The 14,315-nt window shown below is 36.1% G+C and overlaps 1 protein-coding gene across 11 annotated transcripts in view; it reads right to left on the reverse strand.

Annotated features, from left to right (window-relative positions):
• LOC139940049 (anoctamin-4-like) overlaps positions 1 to 14,315 on the reverse strand; it is a 73,876-nt gene that overhangs the window by 28,525 nt on the left and 31,036 nt on the right. For 8 of the 11 annotated variants that reach the window (XM_071936256.1, XM_071936253.1, XM_071936252.1 and 5 more), the window contains 3 exons: positions 8,459 to 8,562; positions 7,701 to 7,886; positions 3,258 to 3,269 (listed from right to left, as the gene is read on the reverse strand). In XM_071936256.1, coding sequence (XP_071792357.1) covers positions 3,258 to 3,269; positions 7,701 to 7,886; positions 8,459 to 8,562 — 302 coding nt within the window. Of the gene's footprint in view, positions 1 to 3,257; positions 3,270 to 7,700; positions 7,887 to 8,458; positions 8,563 to 10,591; positions 11,076 to 14,315 lie in introns of those variants that run through there. The other 3 variants (XM_071936261.1, XM_071936254.1, XM_071936259.1) reach the window with 2 other exon arrangements.

Consider the following 14,315-nt stretch of genomic DNA (forward strand, 5'->3'; position numbering starts at 1 on the left):
ATAGAAAATGTTCTATTGCTTAAAAAAACAAAACTGTTGGTAATGAACCATGACTGCATAATTATAATTGAACATGACACATTTGAGAGTAAAATGTTCTATTGCTTGAAAACAAATGTGAACTTATGGACATTTAGCTTCATAATTGTACATGAAAAATGAAGAGAAAATGTTCTATTGCTTAAAAAAAAAGTGTGAACTAATGAACCATGACTGCATAATTACATGTGAACATGAAAATTGGGATAGAAAATGTTCTATTGCTTAAAAAAACAAAACTGTTGGTAATGAACCATGACTGCATAGTTATAATTGAACATGACACATTTGAGAGTAAAATGTTCTATTGCTTGAAAACAAATGTGAACTTATGGACATTTAGCTTCATAATGGTACATGAAAAATGAAGAGAAAATGTTCTAATGCTTCAAAATTAAAATAAAGTGAACTAATAAGTAATAAACCATGGCTGTATAATTACACATGAACATGAAAACTGGGATTGAAAATGTTCTATTTCTCCAACAAAAAAACTGTTGGTATCAATCAAGGGTTAGAAACAAATCAGTAAAATAGCACTTGTAACCTGAAATTGTACTCAATTCCCTGCAAAACAGTATACAAAATTTACTGAATTTACTGCATGAGCTGAGTGTACGACATTGAACCAGTGACCTACATTTTACATTGTATAGCACGTTTACACAGACAGGAAATTAATAACTCACTCTGCCGTGATCTATAGCATGTAGTGGAAAAGCAAAGTACAAATACAAGTAAACAAAATATGGACTGTTTAATAGAGCTTTAACAAAACAACCTGTTTACACAAACAGACTACCAATTCAACTGAGTATTGTGTACCCAAAGCATTTTATACAAAAAGGAAAAGTAGAAGTTACAATGCAAGGAGGTTTTTGTTTGTTTTTTTCTAATGATTCAAACAATATTTGAAACTTTTAAGTTTCAAATATTGTTTCATACCAGCTTTCTAATATATGGTCGTTTGCAACCAAATCGCTAAGGTCTAGTAAAAGAAATCGCAAATTTGCGCAGTGTGGAATGAGTCTGTGTGATAAAATCACCTCAGACCTATGAATGGATCTGGAATTGAAAGTGCATGCCCTATCCAGGTTGAAAATATAATTACTGCAAATGACTGACACACCCAAACTAACAGCGTAATTTAGTGAGATAGGGCCAAACACTGTGAGTGGAATGGTTCTACACCCAGTTTCTGTTCGCTAACAGTAGGAACTGTCAAAGCCTCACGCCCTGTGTCCAGTGGACAGGAAAGGCAGGGTTTACCACAGACAGGTGACCCAACGATTTTTCCTGAAGTTTGACAGAACCGAGCCTTGCAGGCCAAGGTCATGCACTGAATCAGTAAATGAGTCAAAGTATGCAACACCCACAATAAATGGGTTCAAAGTTGAGCGTCTGTTGCACCCCGATAGTGCTATTTCACTGGGCTTGGCACAGGACCATACAAATACTAGTTTTCATGAGTGGGCGTTTGGTATTTTGTTTTGACAAATATGTTGGTTTCTTTCTGTCATGCAGTCCTGTACATACATGTACGTACATACATTAAATAATGTTTTTGTTAAGCTTGATAAAGCAGCAGCTTTTGGCTTCATGATACTTGAAACAACTTGATAGCATCAGTTGCACTTTTTTTACACCAGGGAGTGATGGATAAAACGCCCATATTGATTTATCGCCAACGAGAGTAAACATTGGTGCGTTTCCAAACAAAGAAAAAATGAGTCACATTGCGACTTTTGACATTTACAATATTAATACTCGTGTTTTTATACTGACTGCATTTTCAAGAACAAACAAATTCCTGGTGGTTAACTCTGAACGTAAAACTCAGTTTAAGCTACAAGCAAAAAGCTAACATTCAACTCAAAATTAATTCATAATAATAATAATTCTGTATATCGTTTCATGTTAGAAAAGAATCATTACACTTTCATGCATTGTCTATAGAAAAGGCTACACTACAATTGTGTTCCTTAACTTAACAAGAAAAGTTTTCAGGAAAAAAGATAAACAAACAGCGAGTTTAAAATTGCAAGTTTAAGTGCTGTTTAAGTACTAAGAATTAGAATGTTGCCAATGAAGTTGAGATGACTATGCAACACACAGTGAGTTCAGAATGTCATGGTTGAAGGAAACACATAACAGAAAAACAAACAAACAAATACAAACAGCAACAACAAACTCTAAACTCATGCAAACTACTGAAACCTGATACTTTCCCACATGCAGAATTCAACAAGTTAAAGTGCCCACCTTTGACATTGAGTGATTGAGTTGCAAATGTACCGAGTAGGAATATAAAACTCAGTGGGTAGCACTTTGATCTACATGTAGTAGCGAGCAGAAACAGCACGGCAGCAGTACACCCCAGACAACTGCAATTACTGTAAACCAAATTTACAGTACAGATTTTGCAAGGGGTGGCTGCAGTACACCCCATAAAGCTTCAGTACATCCCTCAAAGCTTCAGTACATCCCATAAACAGGCATGCAACTGCCCAATGAAAAAAAAAGAGAAAAAGGCTCATCGCAAGCGCGGAGCGAGGCAGCCGAACTGCCACAGGACATGATACCCACATTGTACCCTAGAAAATGTTGAGGTTTATTATGCTCTTACATGTAGGTGCATTTTTAGCATGTACATGTACTTGGCTTATTTTACATGATTGTAGTTGTACACTGTTAATGCCAGGCATACATTAGGCTAAAAAAAAAATAACTCAGGGAAAAAAAACGTTAAAAAAAACAAAACGCTGAATTCCGTAGAAACGCGAAAGAGTTGCATGCCTGCATAAAGCTGCAGCATAACCCATAAAGCTGCAGCGTAACCCACAAAGCTGCAGCGTAACCCACAAAGCTGCAGTGCAACCCACAAAACTGCAGTGCAGCTGTATTATACACTCACTCAGACATATTTTTGTTTCCTCTTGTTTGTGTCTCCAACCCAAAAAGCTGCAGTGCAACCCAATAAGCTGCAACACAACCCAATAAGCTGCAACACAACCCATAAAGCTGCAGTATAACCCACAAAACTGGTAGTGCGTGTACAACCCACAAAGCTACAGTGCAGCTGCAGCATCCCCCATAAAGCTGCAGCACATCTAGTAGTTTTAGAGTTAGCCCAATCAAGGCACCTTGAGCATCAGATCTTAGTGGTTTGCCGAGAGTTAAGACTTTGATATTGTCCGAAAATTCTGTCTCATACTTACATCCTCCTCAATCTGATGAAGAACACCGTGGCAACATGCGATGAATTGACATAGCAAATTTCAAAGCAATTATAGATGGATAGCAAGGATAGACCCAGGTTTTTAGAGGCACAGCAAGCGTATATATGCAGTAGAATGAGAAAATGAGAAACATGAACAGATTGGGAAGAAAAGTTCAGTCAGGCAAGCATGCAAAATCTACTATAAAAATAAGCAACAACAGGAAAGAAGTTAAATCAAACAAAAATGTCAATAACAGGGGAAAGTTTATGAATGGACACATGGCAGCCATCTTGGAATGGTCACAATCTAAAATAACAAATAAGTTAGTTTGTGACCGCAAAGGGGGGGGGGGGGGTTCCACAGCAGAGGCTTTGTATAAGTATAAGAGTTTTGTCCAGTGACAGCGCTGATTGTGACGCTAAAGTAGTGCAGTACTTTTGAGATGCAACACAGCACCAGCAGACAACATGAAAAACTAAGCATTTGAAAATATTTTAGGCGTGTATGAAATTTGCTTAACAATTGCGGAAGTTTTACAGTCTTTTACACCTACTTTTGCAAGAATAGTTAATGAAGACACAAATAGGTAATCTAGGTTTGCAGTACTATTTCTTACAAAGCCTCTTTGTGGATTGCAGAAATAACCAAGATGGATGCCATGTGAAAAAGGGTCAAAACTCGCAATTGTCAGTATTATATGGAACAACATGTATACTCTAAACAGCATACTTGTAAGCCAGCAAAAGCAAAGCTAGCAATTATAGGCATGTAAATTTATCATAAACATGTATTACAAGCGCATGACATGGTCTAGCTCAATCTATTGATGCTAGTCATTAAAAAATATATATGTTGTTTGCATGAAATCAATAGCTGTGGAATCATCTGCTATGTTTGCATAATATATGTGATTAAAGGGAAGTTATACAATTGGTAACCGCTCCTAATTCATTTTGTTAGAATGGTATAAAAGGGAAGGTACACGTTTGGTGATTACTCAAAACAAATATTAACTTAAAAACTGATTTGGTAATGAGCATTGGAGAGCTGTTGATAGTATAAAACATTGGGAGAAACGGCTCCCTCTGAAGTAGCATAGATTTTGAAACGGAGGTAATTTCTCACTAAAATAATAAAAGGCTTCTAGCTAGATGTATTTTATTGCTATCTGAAAGCACACAAATTCGTCCAACAAGGGTGTCTTTTCTTTCATCATTTTCTCCCAACTCTGACGACCAATTGAGCTCAAATTTTCACAGGTTTGTTATTGTATGCATATGTTGAGATACACAAAGTGAAAAGACTTGTCTTAGACAATTACCAATAGTGTCCACTGTCTTTAAATGGAAGGTTTACATTTGGTTACTGCTCCTATTAAGCACGTTGTGAATCATTCTTTTCGAAGTAATGTGGTTATGGTAACTGATATCAGTTTGTTTGTTTGTATGTCCCCTCCCCCCCAAAAAAAAAAAAAATTAAAATTAAACTGAGGAAATTGTACTGTCAGAAAAATTTCTTAGATTGCGTATTCCAGTTACGAATTATTCTTCCTTCATGGACTAAAACCACTACCCCCTTTTGAAATGAAATTTTCACAGGTTAGTTTTTCCTGAAAACGTCTTCATTTTTTATACGATAATAATACTTGAACGATTTTAAAAACCATTGGTATTTGTACGTTCCCTTTCATTGAGCTCTACTTGTACATTGCTGCTTGGTAGAGCCATGGCAAAACTGATGGCTGCAACATATCTAGACGTAATCCATCATGGCTTCCCCCCAGATAACAATGCATTCTCCTCATGGTACAAACCCATCTTTCAAGGTTAAATATTTCAGACAATGGTATTTTTCAATCCATGCAATGCACGTTAATTAATTCTTTTCAATGACAATGGCATTGTCGCCCACACTGGTTTCACCAACCAATTGGTCTTTTGACAAATGCATGACACAGATTTGAAGTGCATTATAAATGGGCCGAGTTCACAGAGCTACTTAAGCAGTAAATATTGCCTAATAAATTTCAATAATTTTCAAAATATGATAATTGTAACTTAAGAAACCTGCAAAATTGTTTTTTTATTTTTATCTGAGTTAAAATAAGTCAATGTCTTAAAGGTTGTACAGCACTTTCTCCGAGATCGGTGGAAAAATCCCACAAGGCTTATTTTGGGATTTGAACCTGTGACCTTTGTCCTTTTGGAGCAGATGTCTTACATGTACAACTAGACAACCGAGACTGCCCGGTAGCCAGAGGCAGTTGGAATCCCATAAAAATAGCAGCGAGTTCTAGCATGGCAAAAGTCCTGGGTTCAAATCCCACCCAAGTAACATTTATTCCTGAGATCTTTTTTTTATAGGACTTGCCAAAGTACTGAATATTAAGTGCTGTACACAACTCCGTGTTCGGGTAAAAACAATAATTCTTAATCTTTGATGCCAATACGACAATATATGAAGCAATCTATGGAAGCATTTTTAAATCAAATGTACATGAACCATTGCATGACTAGACCAACATGTAAAATGCACATCTTTCATCTGCAGTGTAAGCTTCAATAATAATGTAACATGTGTTCTTCATGCATCAATTAAAAACATGGCAATTTGAACAACAGCTTTGCATGTAAACTGAATGAATGCAGAAATCCACACACGAAACAGTAGTGCGTGTATACTCACAAGTGTCTAAATATAGAGCAGCAACATGGAAGACCAATTTAATATTCCAAGAAAATAGATATGTAAGAAAAGTTGGAGGAAAAGTTTAGTCATGTATGATGTATTGTACACCTATGACACTATTTGCCTTTTTAAGCAAATAACTGTCGCTATTTTTTCATGCAAAGTCTTTTCGTTTGTAGGACAATTTGCTTCTCAAAACGACCCCAAGTTCTTCTGCTTTTGTGCTTTTGATGTATTCAGAGATCACCAATATCTGACATTAATACTGTAATAACAATAAACACAATATACCAAACTCCATCTTTCCCAGTAATTTTATGAGGCATTTATTCATTTGTATAGGCCCCAGTTGTCCCACTCTCATTTCTGAATTTGTTGTCTTCGTATTGCCATTCAATTTATTTTCTTGGTCTCGGGAAGCTCAAACCCACTGCAATTTTGCTCTCCAAGGTGCCTGCATATCAATGTCAGTGAACCGAACACTTCATAAAGAGCAATTTAGTACACAGGTTGCAACAACAACTGGGAAAAATTGTTATGAAGTATGTGCTTATCATTCTTGAGAAAAAAACGCAAATGCTTGTCTCTTTACACTTCACATATGAACTGCGAAAGTGAACTTCCTTGCATTCAAACAACAAGAAAATATGGTGTACACCGATTGTTTGCATCGTGAACAAATTTGTTTAGCAGTGTGCCTCAGAACAAAGCTTACATTGTTGCCGATTTTCCCACTAACAAAAGCGTGCAGCGTGCTGAACTTTCCCTCAAAACACAATGTAACAAGCTACTGTCATGTTAGTTTCTGTCAAGATTTTCCCCAATGGTTTACTATTTTGTTTAGATACCTGAAACTACATGTAGCAGAACAAGTTTTTCAACATGAATAAAGGACGTACAGGCATGTACCGAAAATAGTTTTTGAAAACATTATAATTTTTGAATTTTTTAGAATTAGCCTACATTCCATTCATATGTTTGTTAACACTTTTGGGGACTTTCAGGTACTTAAAAAACACACACAGTTATAACCACTGGAAAAAAAGCCTGCTATTGTGTGGGTAGGAAAGTTTATTTTATAATTTGTCTCTATTGATCTGATTATGCTCTGATCATGCGCTAGACATCTACCTGTACAAGTGCTAAGCAAGTCTACAAACAAAGGGTCTATTTACACCTAAAATGCTTTATTTATTCATAGAACAAAATATTTCTCACCAACCTTTGGTTATTGGGTGTTTCACATGGGAGGCTTATTTAATCATTTATTTTTTTTTAGTTAATGTATTTTAACAGCAATTTGGTACTTTTTATACGATTGTAATTGCACATCTATAATTTCTACATCGTAAGAAATGTTAAATAATGCAAAATAATTTCAATAGCTAAAGTCTTTCTCTCAAAGACTTTGAGCAAGACTCTGCTTGGGTGAAAATGTCAGGCCATTTTATCTTAATTGCATTCATTAAACAGGTCCCTTTGGTCGGTAAGCAATTAGCACATTAGCTCATTCTAATTTCTTGCAAGAAACCTAGAACCTGCTCTGCTGATGAAGTTGTTCGAGAAGGTTAAATTACCTTGGCACATTTTGGTAGTTTGTGGCGCTATTTTACAACGAATCAACGCAAGAAGCGGGGTTATTATGACTTAAAAAGTAGGTAGAATGTTTCAAGGAAGAAACATAATGCATGCAACCACGTAAAAAGAAAGAGGGGAAAATTACTAATTATTTTTAGTATTTCAGAACCATACCTGAGGATCTTCTTTTTCAATTTCTATTCCTTCCTCTTTGAGGTTCTTCTCAAATTCTGTCCGTTTCTGTTCTCGTCTGGCTTCCTTCTCCCCTTCTCCTATCCGGTAGGCCAGGACGTAGTCGATACGGCGCACTCCATCGCGGAAGTACAGATCGGATCCCTCTTTCTTCTCTGCTTTCTTGTCCTTAAACCAGATTAAGAATGGAATGAATATTATCTGTGAGTCGATATGTGTCGTCAATTACACATCAAAAAGCCTACAGATCATTCCACTTGATACTTCTATACTGAACAATTTCCATCTGGCGTACAAGCACAAACCAATAAAAAGCAGAACCTTAGAACAGCACTTAATTCTCGTTGTACTAAAATTTTACCAGCTGGGCCCAATTTCATGGAGCTGCTTTAAAAAGCAAAAAATATTGTAACAAAAGCAAATGCTCCAATTTTTCAATTTTGGAAAAAAAGCAAAAACTGTGACCTCCGGATTAACGTGCTGGCAGTCAACAAAATGGCAATTGCTCAATTTTTTTCAATATCTTTATTCCAGGGCTTCTGATTTGCACCACAAACAAAGATATAAGGGAAAAATAGAGAGAGACTGCCATTGTTAGGGCAAGATAACTCAGTCAAAGTAGCGTCCAGACGTTATCCGAGAGGCAAGAGGTTCAAATCCTATTGTCTTTGTTCATCTTAAAATTCCCTTTAAAAAAATCTGCACATCTTGAAAAAATTAAAGAAATTATAAGAACCTACTTCAGGTTTGTTGAGAGGCTCTACTTCTTTATGTCCTTCAGAGAGCTCGATGCTGTCGGGCGCCATGCCATTGGTCGGTTGGCTCTCACCGTAAGCTTCCAACCCTGAGGGAGGGAACAGAACAAGACAGAAATGTTATTAGGTTGCCAGAGGTCAGCATGTTTTACAGCAAGTTGTGACATCCTAGAGCTTTGTAAACTGAGGAAATGGCGCTCTATAAATACCAGCTTATCATTATTATTACACAGTTAACAATTAGAGGGTCTCCAAGGAACAAATTAAGTTTTAGTGATCGGGTTTCGCGGCTGTGATTGGTCATGTGGTAAGGAGGTGGGGCGTAATGGATTGGTCTATTATATTTTGGCGTAATGGATCGGTCTATTATATTTTGGCGTAATTGATCGGTCTATTATATTTTGGCGTAATGGATCGGTATATTATATTTTGTGATGCACTCATTTTCCAATAGATTGAGTCCGCATGAAAGTGTAGATAAAACTACAGGTCTCTAACCCCATGTTGAAATGTTGTAAAACGTAATTTTATTTTATACTTTTTCAGATCGAAAAATAAAAAACATGACGCCGTCGAACAACAAAAGCGAATGGTTTTGAACCAAAGAGGAATTTCTGCGCCAGTCAAAACGTCAAATTCAATGTATTTAGAATGAAAAAAAAAATCAAGATCAGAAAAATACATCTGAAAATTTGCTGTAATCAAATGTAATCAAATGTACAGACCATATTATTTGGAATATGAAGTCATCAACATATTTTTGATTCAGACAAAAATTGCTTTTGAAGGGTATCAAACACAGTTGGCATCTACACCATTTTAATGATGATTTTTTTATTTTTTTATTTTATTTTTTTTTTTTTTGGGGGGGGGGGAGGAAATGAGTGGATCAAAAAACTGAGTTTGACCTGAGAACCCCCTTAACGATTATAAAAGCCCTACAGGGCCATTGAGGTGTCTCCACTTCCAGAATGCCGCCAGAAAGTTGTGGTGGCTCCTATGCTGTATCTAGCCTGTAGACAGGATGGAATTGGCGCCTCATTGGCTAATCTGCACATGATTCTGGAATTGCTTCGTTCGTTTTCATGTTTAAACATCTGGATCATTTTCAATAATTGATTTTAAAGTAAAACCTTGTCCGTTGCTGTACAGACCATCCTGTGAAATCACATACATGTATTTACAACAAGCCACAGAGCCTAGACTTCTTGCAGGCATGATCAGCACACAATCCAACAGAATAACACATTAAACATTACGAACGAGATCATGGACAAGACAAGCACAAGACACCATTCAACCAATAGTAGTGCCTAAAACTGTCCAGGGTATTTATGAAATAGGAACAAAGAGCGCCCTCCAGTGATAAAAAGACACCAGTCACTGAATGTACCTACCGAGCATGCCCTCAGCAAATGGCAACTTCTCCTCATCCTTGCTTTTAAAGGAAATCATTTCCAGCATGGTGGAAGGAAATTAGATCCCTAGATCTTGAAGGTTGTCACAAAGCTCACAGCAAAACAGTCTTCAAATTACTGACAAGTTCAATTCACTTATTGTATGATGACGACTGGTAGATCTTCTAATAAGCACTCGGACTATGCAGATCCTATCCAATACATGTGATACTTACTTTACCTTGCAGGGAATGATTTCCCTTGTATAGCATAGCAAATTGTTGCGCAAAATATCCCATTCAGTGTGTACACAAAATGACCTGTCTTATGAGCTCTGAAAAATGGCTGAGCAAAATCACTCCCTGCCTTGTTTCACGTAAGGTGTTATGATGTATCACTGGAAGACTATGGGATGTACATGTACATGTATGCGTGTTCTGGCGTGCACATTTGAACACCATCAAGACATGAAATACACTGTACACTATCCAAACTTTGAAGTCACTCGACTCACTATTCCTCAGTAAGCCTGTTAATGTGCAGCTTTCATCACTGGTGTTTCCGTAAACTTGTGAAACATCGATACTAGTAACATTACATGAGTGTATATTTCTGCCAATATGCACTAGAATGGTCATACAGTTACCAGAAATAAAAATACACCACAGTGCATTACAACATTAGTAAACCCTTATGTAAATCATATGGATTTAATACTTACCCGGCTCTTCGGCCTCATTGGCCAATGGCTTCTTATCTTCCTCTTCTTTAGGCATTGTTTTCTCAGTGGATTAACGTTTTTATCTCAACACAATATTTCACAATAACAACACTGATCAGCACAATACAGCCTTAGAGAAGCGCAGCGCACAAGTAATCACAAACAACCTGAATGCAACTGACATTGATATGTACTCATGCAGATACACTTGCAATATGGCACTTCATGTGAAACTAAAACTCAAAAAGCAACTTTCGTATCGAATTTGGAACTATTGTGAAAGGCGAAGAACAAGTCCTTAACTGCATGAGCTTTGACTATACTGCAGGAAGTGGAAGTACGAAGCAAATAAACCCAACGACCATGGCAGTTATGACTGTTGCTTTAAAACACAATGTAAAGACTGATGTACTATGTATGTATACAGAGTCACACCCCCATAGCTATCCCAGACAGCTTTTGCCTTGTAACAGGCTAGGCTACAATCATGACAGTCCTATAGCTGGCTTTTTACTCCTTCCTGTCACACAGTTCCTGTCAGCTTGACCGACCATGCATGACAGGGTGTACACAAACTCTTTGTCATGCAAAAGAAAAGGTTTTTCTTTTTGTGTTAAAAGGTGTATGTACTTTTTGTAAGACAAAAAAACACAATGTCCACATTTACACTAAACTTACACAGTTTGAAGATAATGATAGTAGAAAGCTTCCCTGAAAATATTACGTGCTGAGGTGCTGTAGTTTTTGGGTAACGAGTAAAACAATGTCATGAAAATAATGTTCATCTCATGAGACCAAAATTATGTTAAGCACAAACGTGTTTTCATTACATTATTTTACTCATTTCTCAAAAACTACAGCACCCCAGTAAGCTATATTTGAAGGGAAGCTTTCCACTATCATTTTCTTCTAGTTTAATGTAAACCTATGGACATTTTGAAAAAGTACCCAAATCCTTTAAGGTGAAAGTTTAAAAAAAAATAAAAAAATATGAACGGGTGATTTTATTTTTTGGATTACTTTGTTAAAAACTAAAAACAAATTTTGGTGAAAATTGTACAGTGATAAAAACAAGTTTTTAAATAATAATGTTCACTGCTTTTTTGTGCAGTATTTAAAGGTAAAGTATATATTTTTTACTGCAAACACTTTCTTGAATACCAAGGATAATTGGAGGACATTGTACATTGATTTCTTTATATTAAAAACAATTGTCACTGCGTTTTGTGCAGTATTTGATTGGGTAAAATATTACTTGTTGTTTTGTATTAATGTCAAATGACTTGTAACAATGTTTCATAATTTGTAATAAAACCACCATGAGTTTTAACCATTGATCTCCATTATACTGACTGGATAGGACATTGCGCTATGCTGCGTGCATAAACACGCGGCCCAACAATGGCGGCGCAATTCCTTCAAACGGGTAAATTAATGTGCACTTGGTCGGGTTTGAGTCTGTCAGTTGAAGTTGTAAATTGAGAATAGAAATGTGGGGAAAACATGACGATCGATAGTTTGAAGTATGAAAAAGTTTCTGATTGAAATGCAATAAAGCAAACTAACTTTACATTTGTTTCTATCAAATGCCCTATTAGTATTATGATAATGATATTTAAATTTCTAAACAAACACTCGGCCAAGAAACTGTATTGGGATTCAGGTACATGTTTTTTTTATTCTTTCAGTTCATTGAGAAAATGGCAATAAACCATATAAAGACAAAACAAGAGTCGCTCCTACAATAAACAATTCGAGTAGGCACTAGAGTGAGAACTACATACTCGCTAAAATCGAGGGAAAAGAACAAGAAAGATGAAAACAAAATACTATGTGATAATTGAGAGTTGACTCCATTAACAAATTTAAACTTTTTATTGTTAAGCTTCTATTCATCATGTTAATTGAAAAACAATCCCAACAGCAAAACTTCCATAACCGTTTTACTGTTCCGCCAGAAATAAATATTTTTAGTTTGGTCACAAATAACGAAGTCGGCTATTTCCGAGATGACTGATCCTCTCAACGAACTTGTATCGTCTGTACATAATTCGCATATACTTGTCGCTTTCCCGAAACTTTTAATTATTGATGCTATGACAAACATCTGTTGAAATCCGGACTTCCCGTCCTCGTCGATTCCAGACAACCATCTGTAACGGAGCGAAAACAAAAATAGTATTGCTCGGTAAAAATAACAAATACTTGGCCTATAATAATTGTTTTATGAAAGATAATTTAAATTTCCGGCTTATATTTGTAACGTTAGATATAATAATAATAATATGAATCGCTAAAAAAATGCAAAGGCCTACCTACTTATGGAAAGACAATCCCTTTGCCGACTCAGTTTTCCCTCCTCCAGTGATTGACAGCCGCGCACGACTTCTCCATCAGCATTTTTAGTTTGTTTGATCCGATTCCAATTGTATTTATCCCCAAATGGCAATTAAAAGGACGAAAACTTCTCTCTGCTTGCAGCAACTCCGTTTAAAAGTGTACAGCGCATTTCGTGTGACGAACGGTCTTCACCCGTTTGAAAAAATACGCGCGCGGCCTGCGTTTAGACGCGATGTCCTATCCAGTCAGTATAATGGAGATCAATGGTTTTAACAATGTCATTTAAGGCTTGTAACAATCTCACATGACTTATAAGAATGTCACATGTCTTGTTTCAATGTCACATGACCGGTAACAATGTCACATGACCGGTAACAATGTCACATGACCGGTAACAATGTCACATGTCTTGTTTAAATGTCACATGACTTGTAGCAATGTCATATATGGCTTGTAATAATCTCACTACGTGTAACAATGTCATCTGTCTTGTAACAATGTCACATGACTTATAACAATGTCACCCATCTTGTAACAATGTCACATGACTTGTAACAATGTCAAATGACGTTTTTTTATATAGAACATCATTGGTAGCAGTGGAGAACATTAAAAACCGTATTGAGATGTACATGTACATGTATAGTGGAGATGTACCTCTATCTAAGTGGCATAACAGAGGGATGGGGTGCAGGCTAAGAACCCTTGCCTTTCAAATGAGATAAAAAAAAGAATAACTCAAAAATTTTCTTTCCCCCCCTCCGACTTGAAATTTTGTGTCTGTTTTTTTTCTTATAAAAGTTGGATGCATTGTTGTGATATTTGAGTGTTTTCTTCCACTGACCTGTATACACTTTGTGCCCACAATTTTGTAAACATGGGACGTTTTTTGCATTACTTTGTTTGTTATAAAACGTGATAAATTGCACCTTGTCTGACAAACATCTTGAATTGAATTGAATTGAATTGAATTGAATTGAATTGAATTGAATTGAATTGAATTGAATTGAATTGAATGGTTTATTCGTCAGGTATATAAAAATACATGAAATTTACAATCCTATTGTACAGCAACATATAAAATATTAAAATGTAAAATAGCACAATACTACATAAAACAATAACCTTAATGTAAGAAAAATCATTAAAGTTTATATAATTTTTTTTTTAAAAAAACAAAAAAACAAACAAACAAACAAACAGTCAAACGCTTAAGCATGATTGAGTAGTAGACCCCCTCCCCAAATTAAAAAAAGAGGCCAAATTGCACAGGAGATGCCAGAAAATCAAATAAAACAATAATAAACAATTAGACAGATCATAGGGCTGGATCATGCATTGTAGTTATCTAATACAAAAAAGGTGGTCGCCGCGGTGCAGCGCC

The sequence above is a fragment of the Asterias amurensis genome, chromosome 7 (assembly GCF_032118995.1).
Source record: "Asterias amurensis chromosome 7, ASM3211899v1".
In the NCBI taxonomy this organism is placed as follows: domain Eukaryota; kingdom Metazoa; phylum Echinodermata; class Asteroidea; order Forcipulatida; family Asteriidae; genus Asterias; species Asterias amurensis.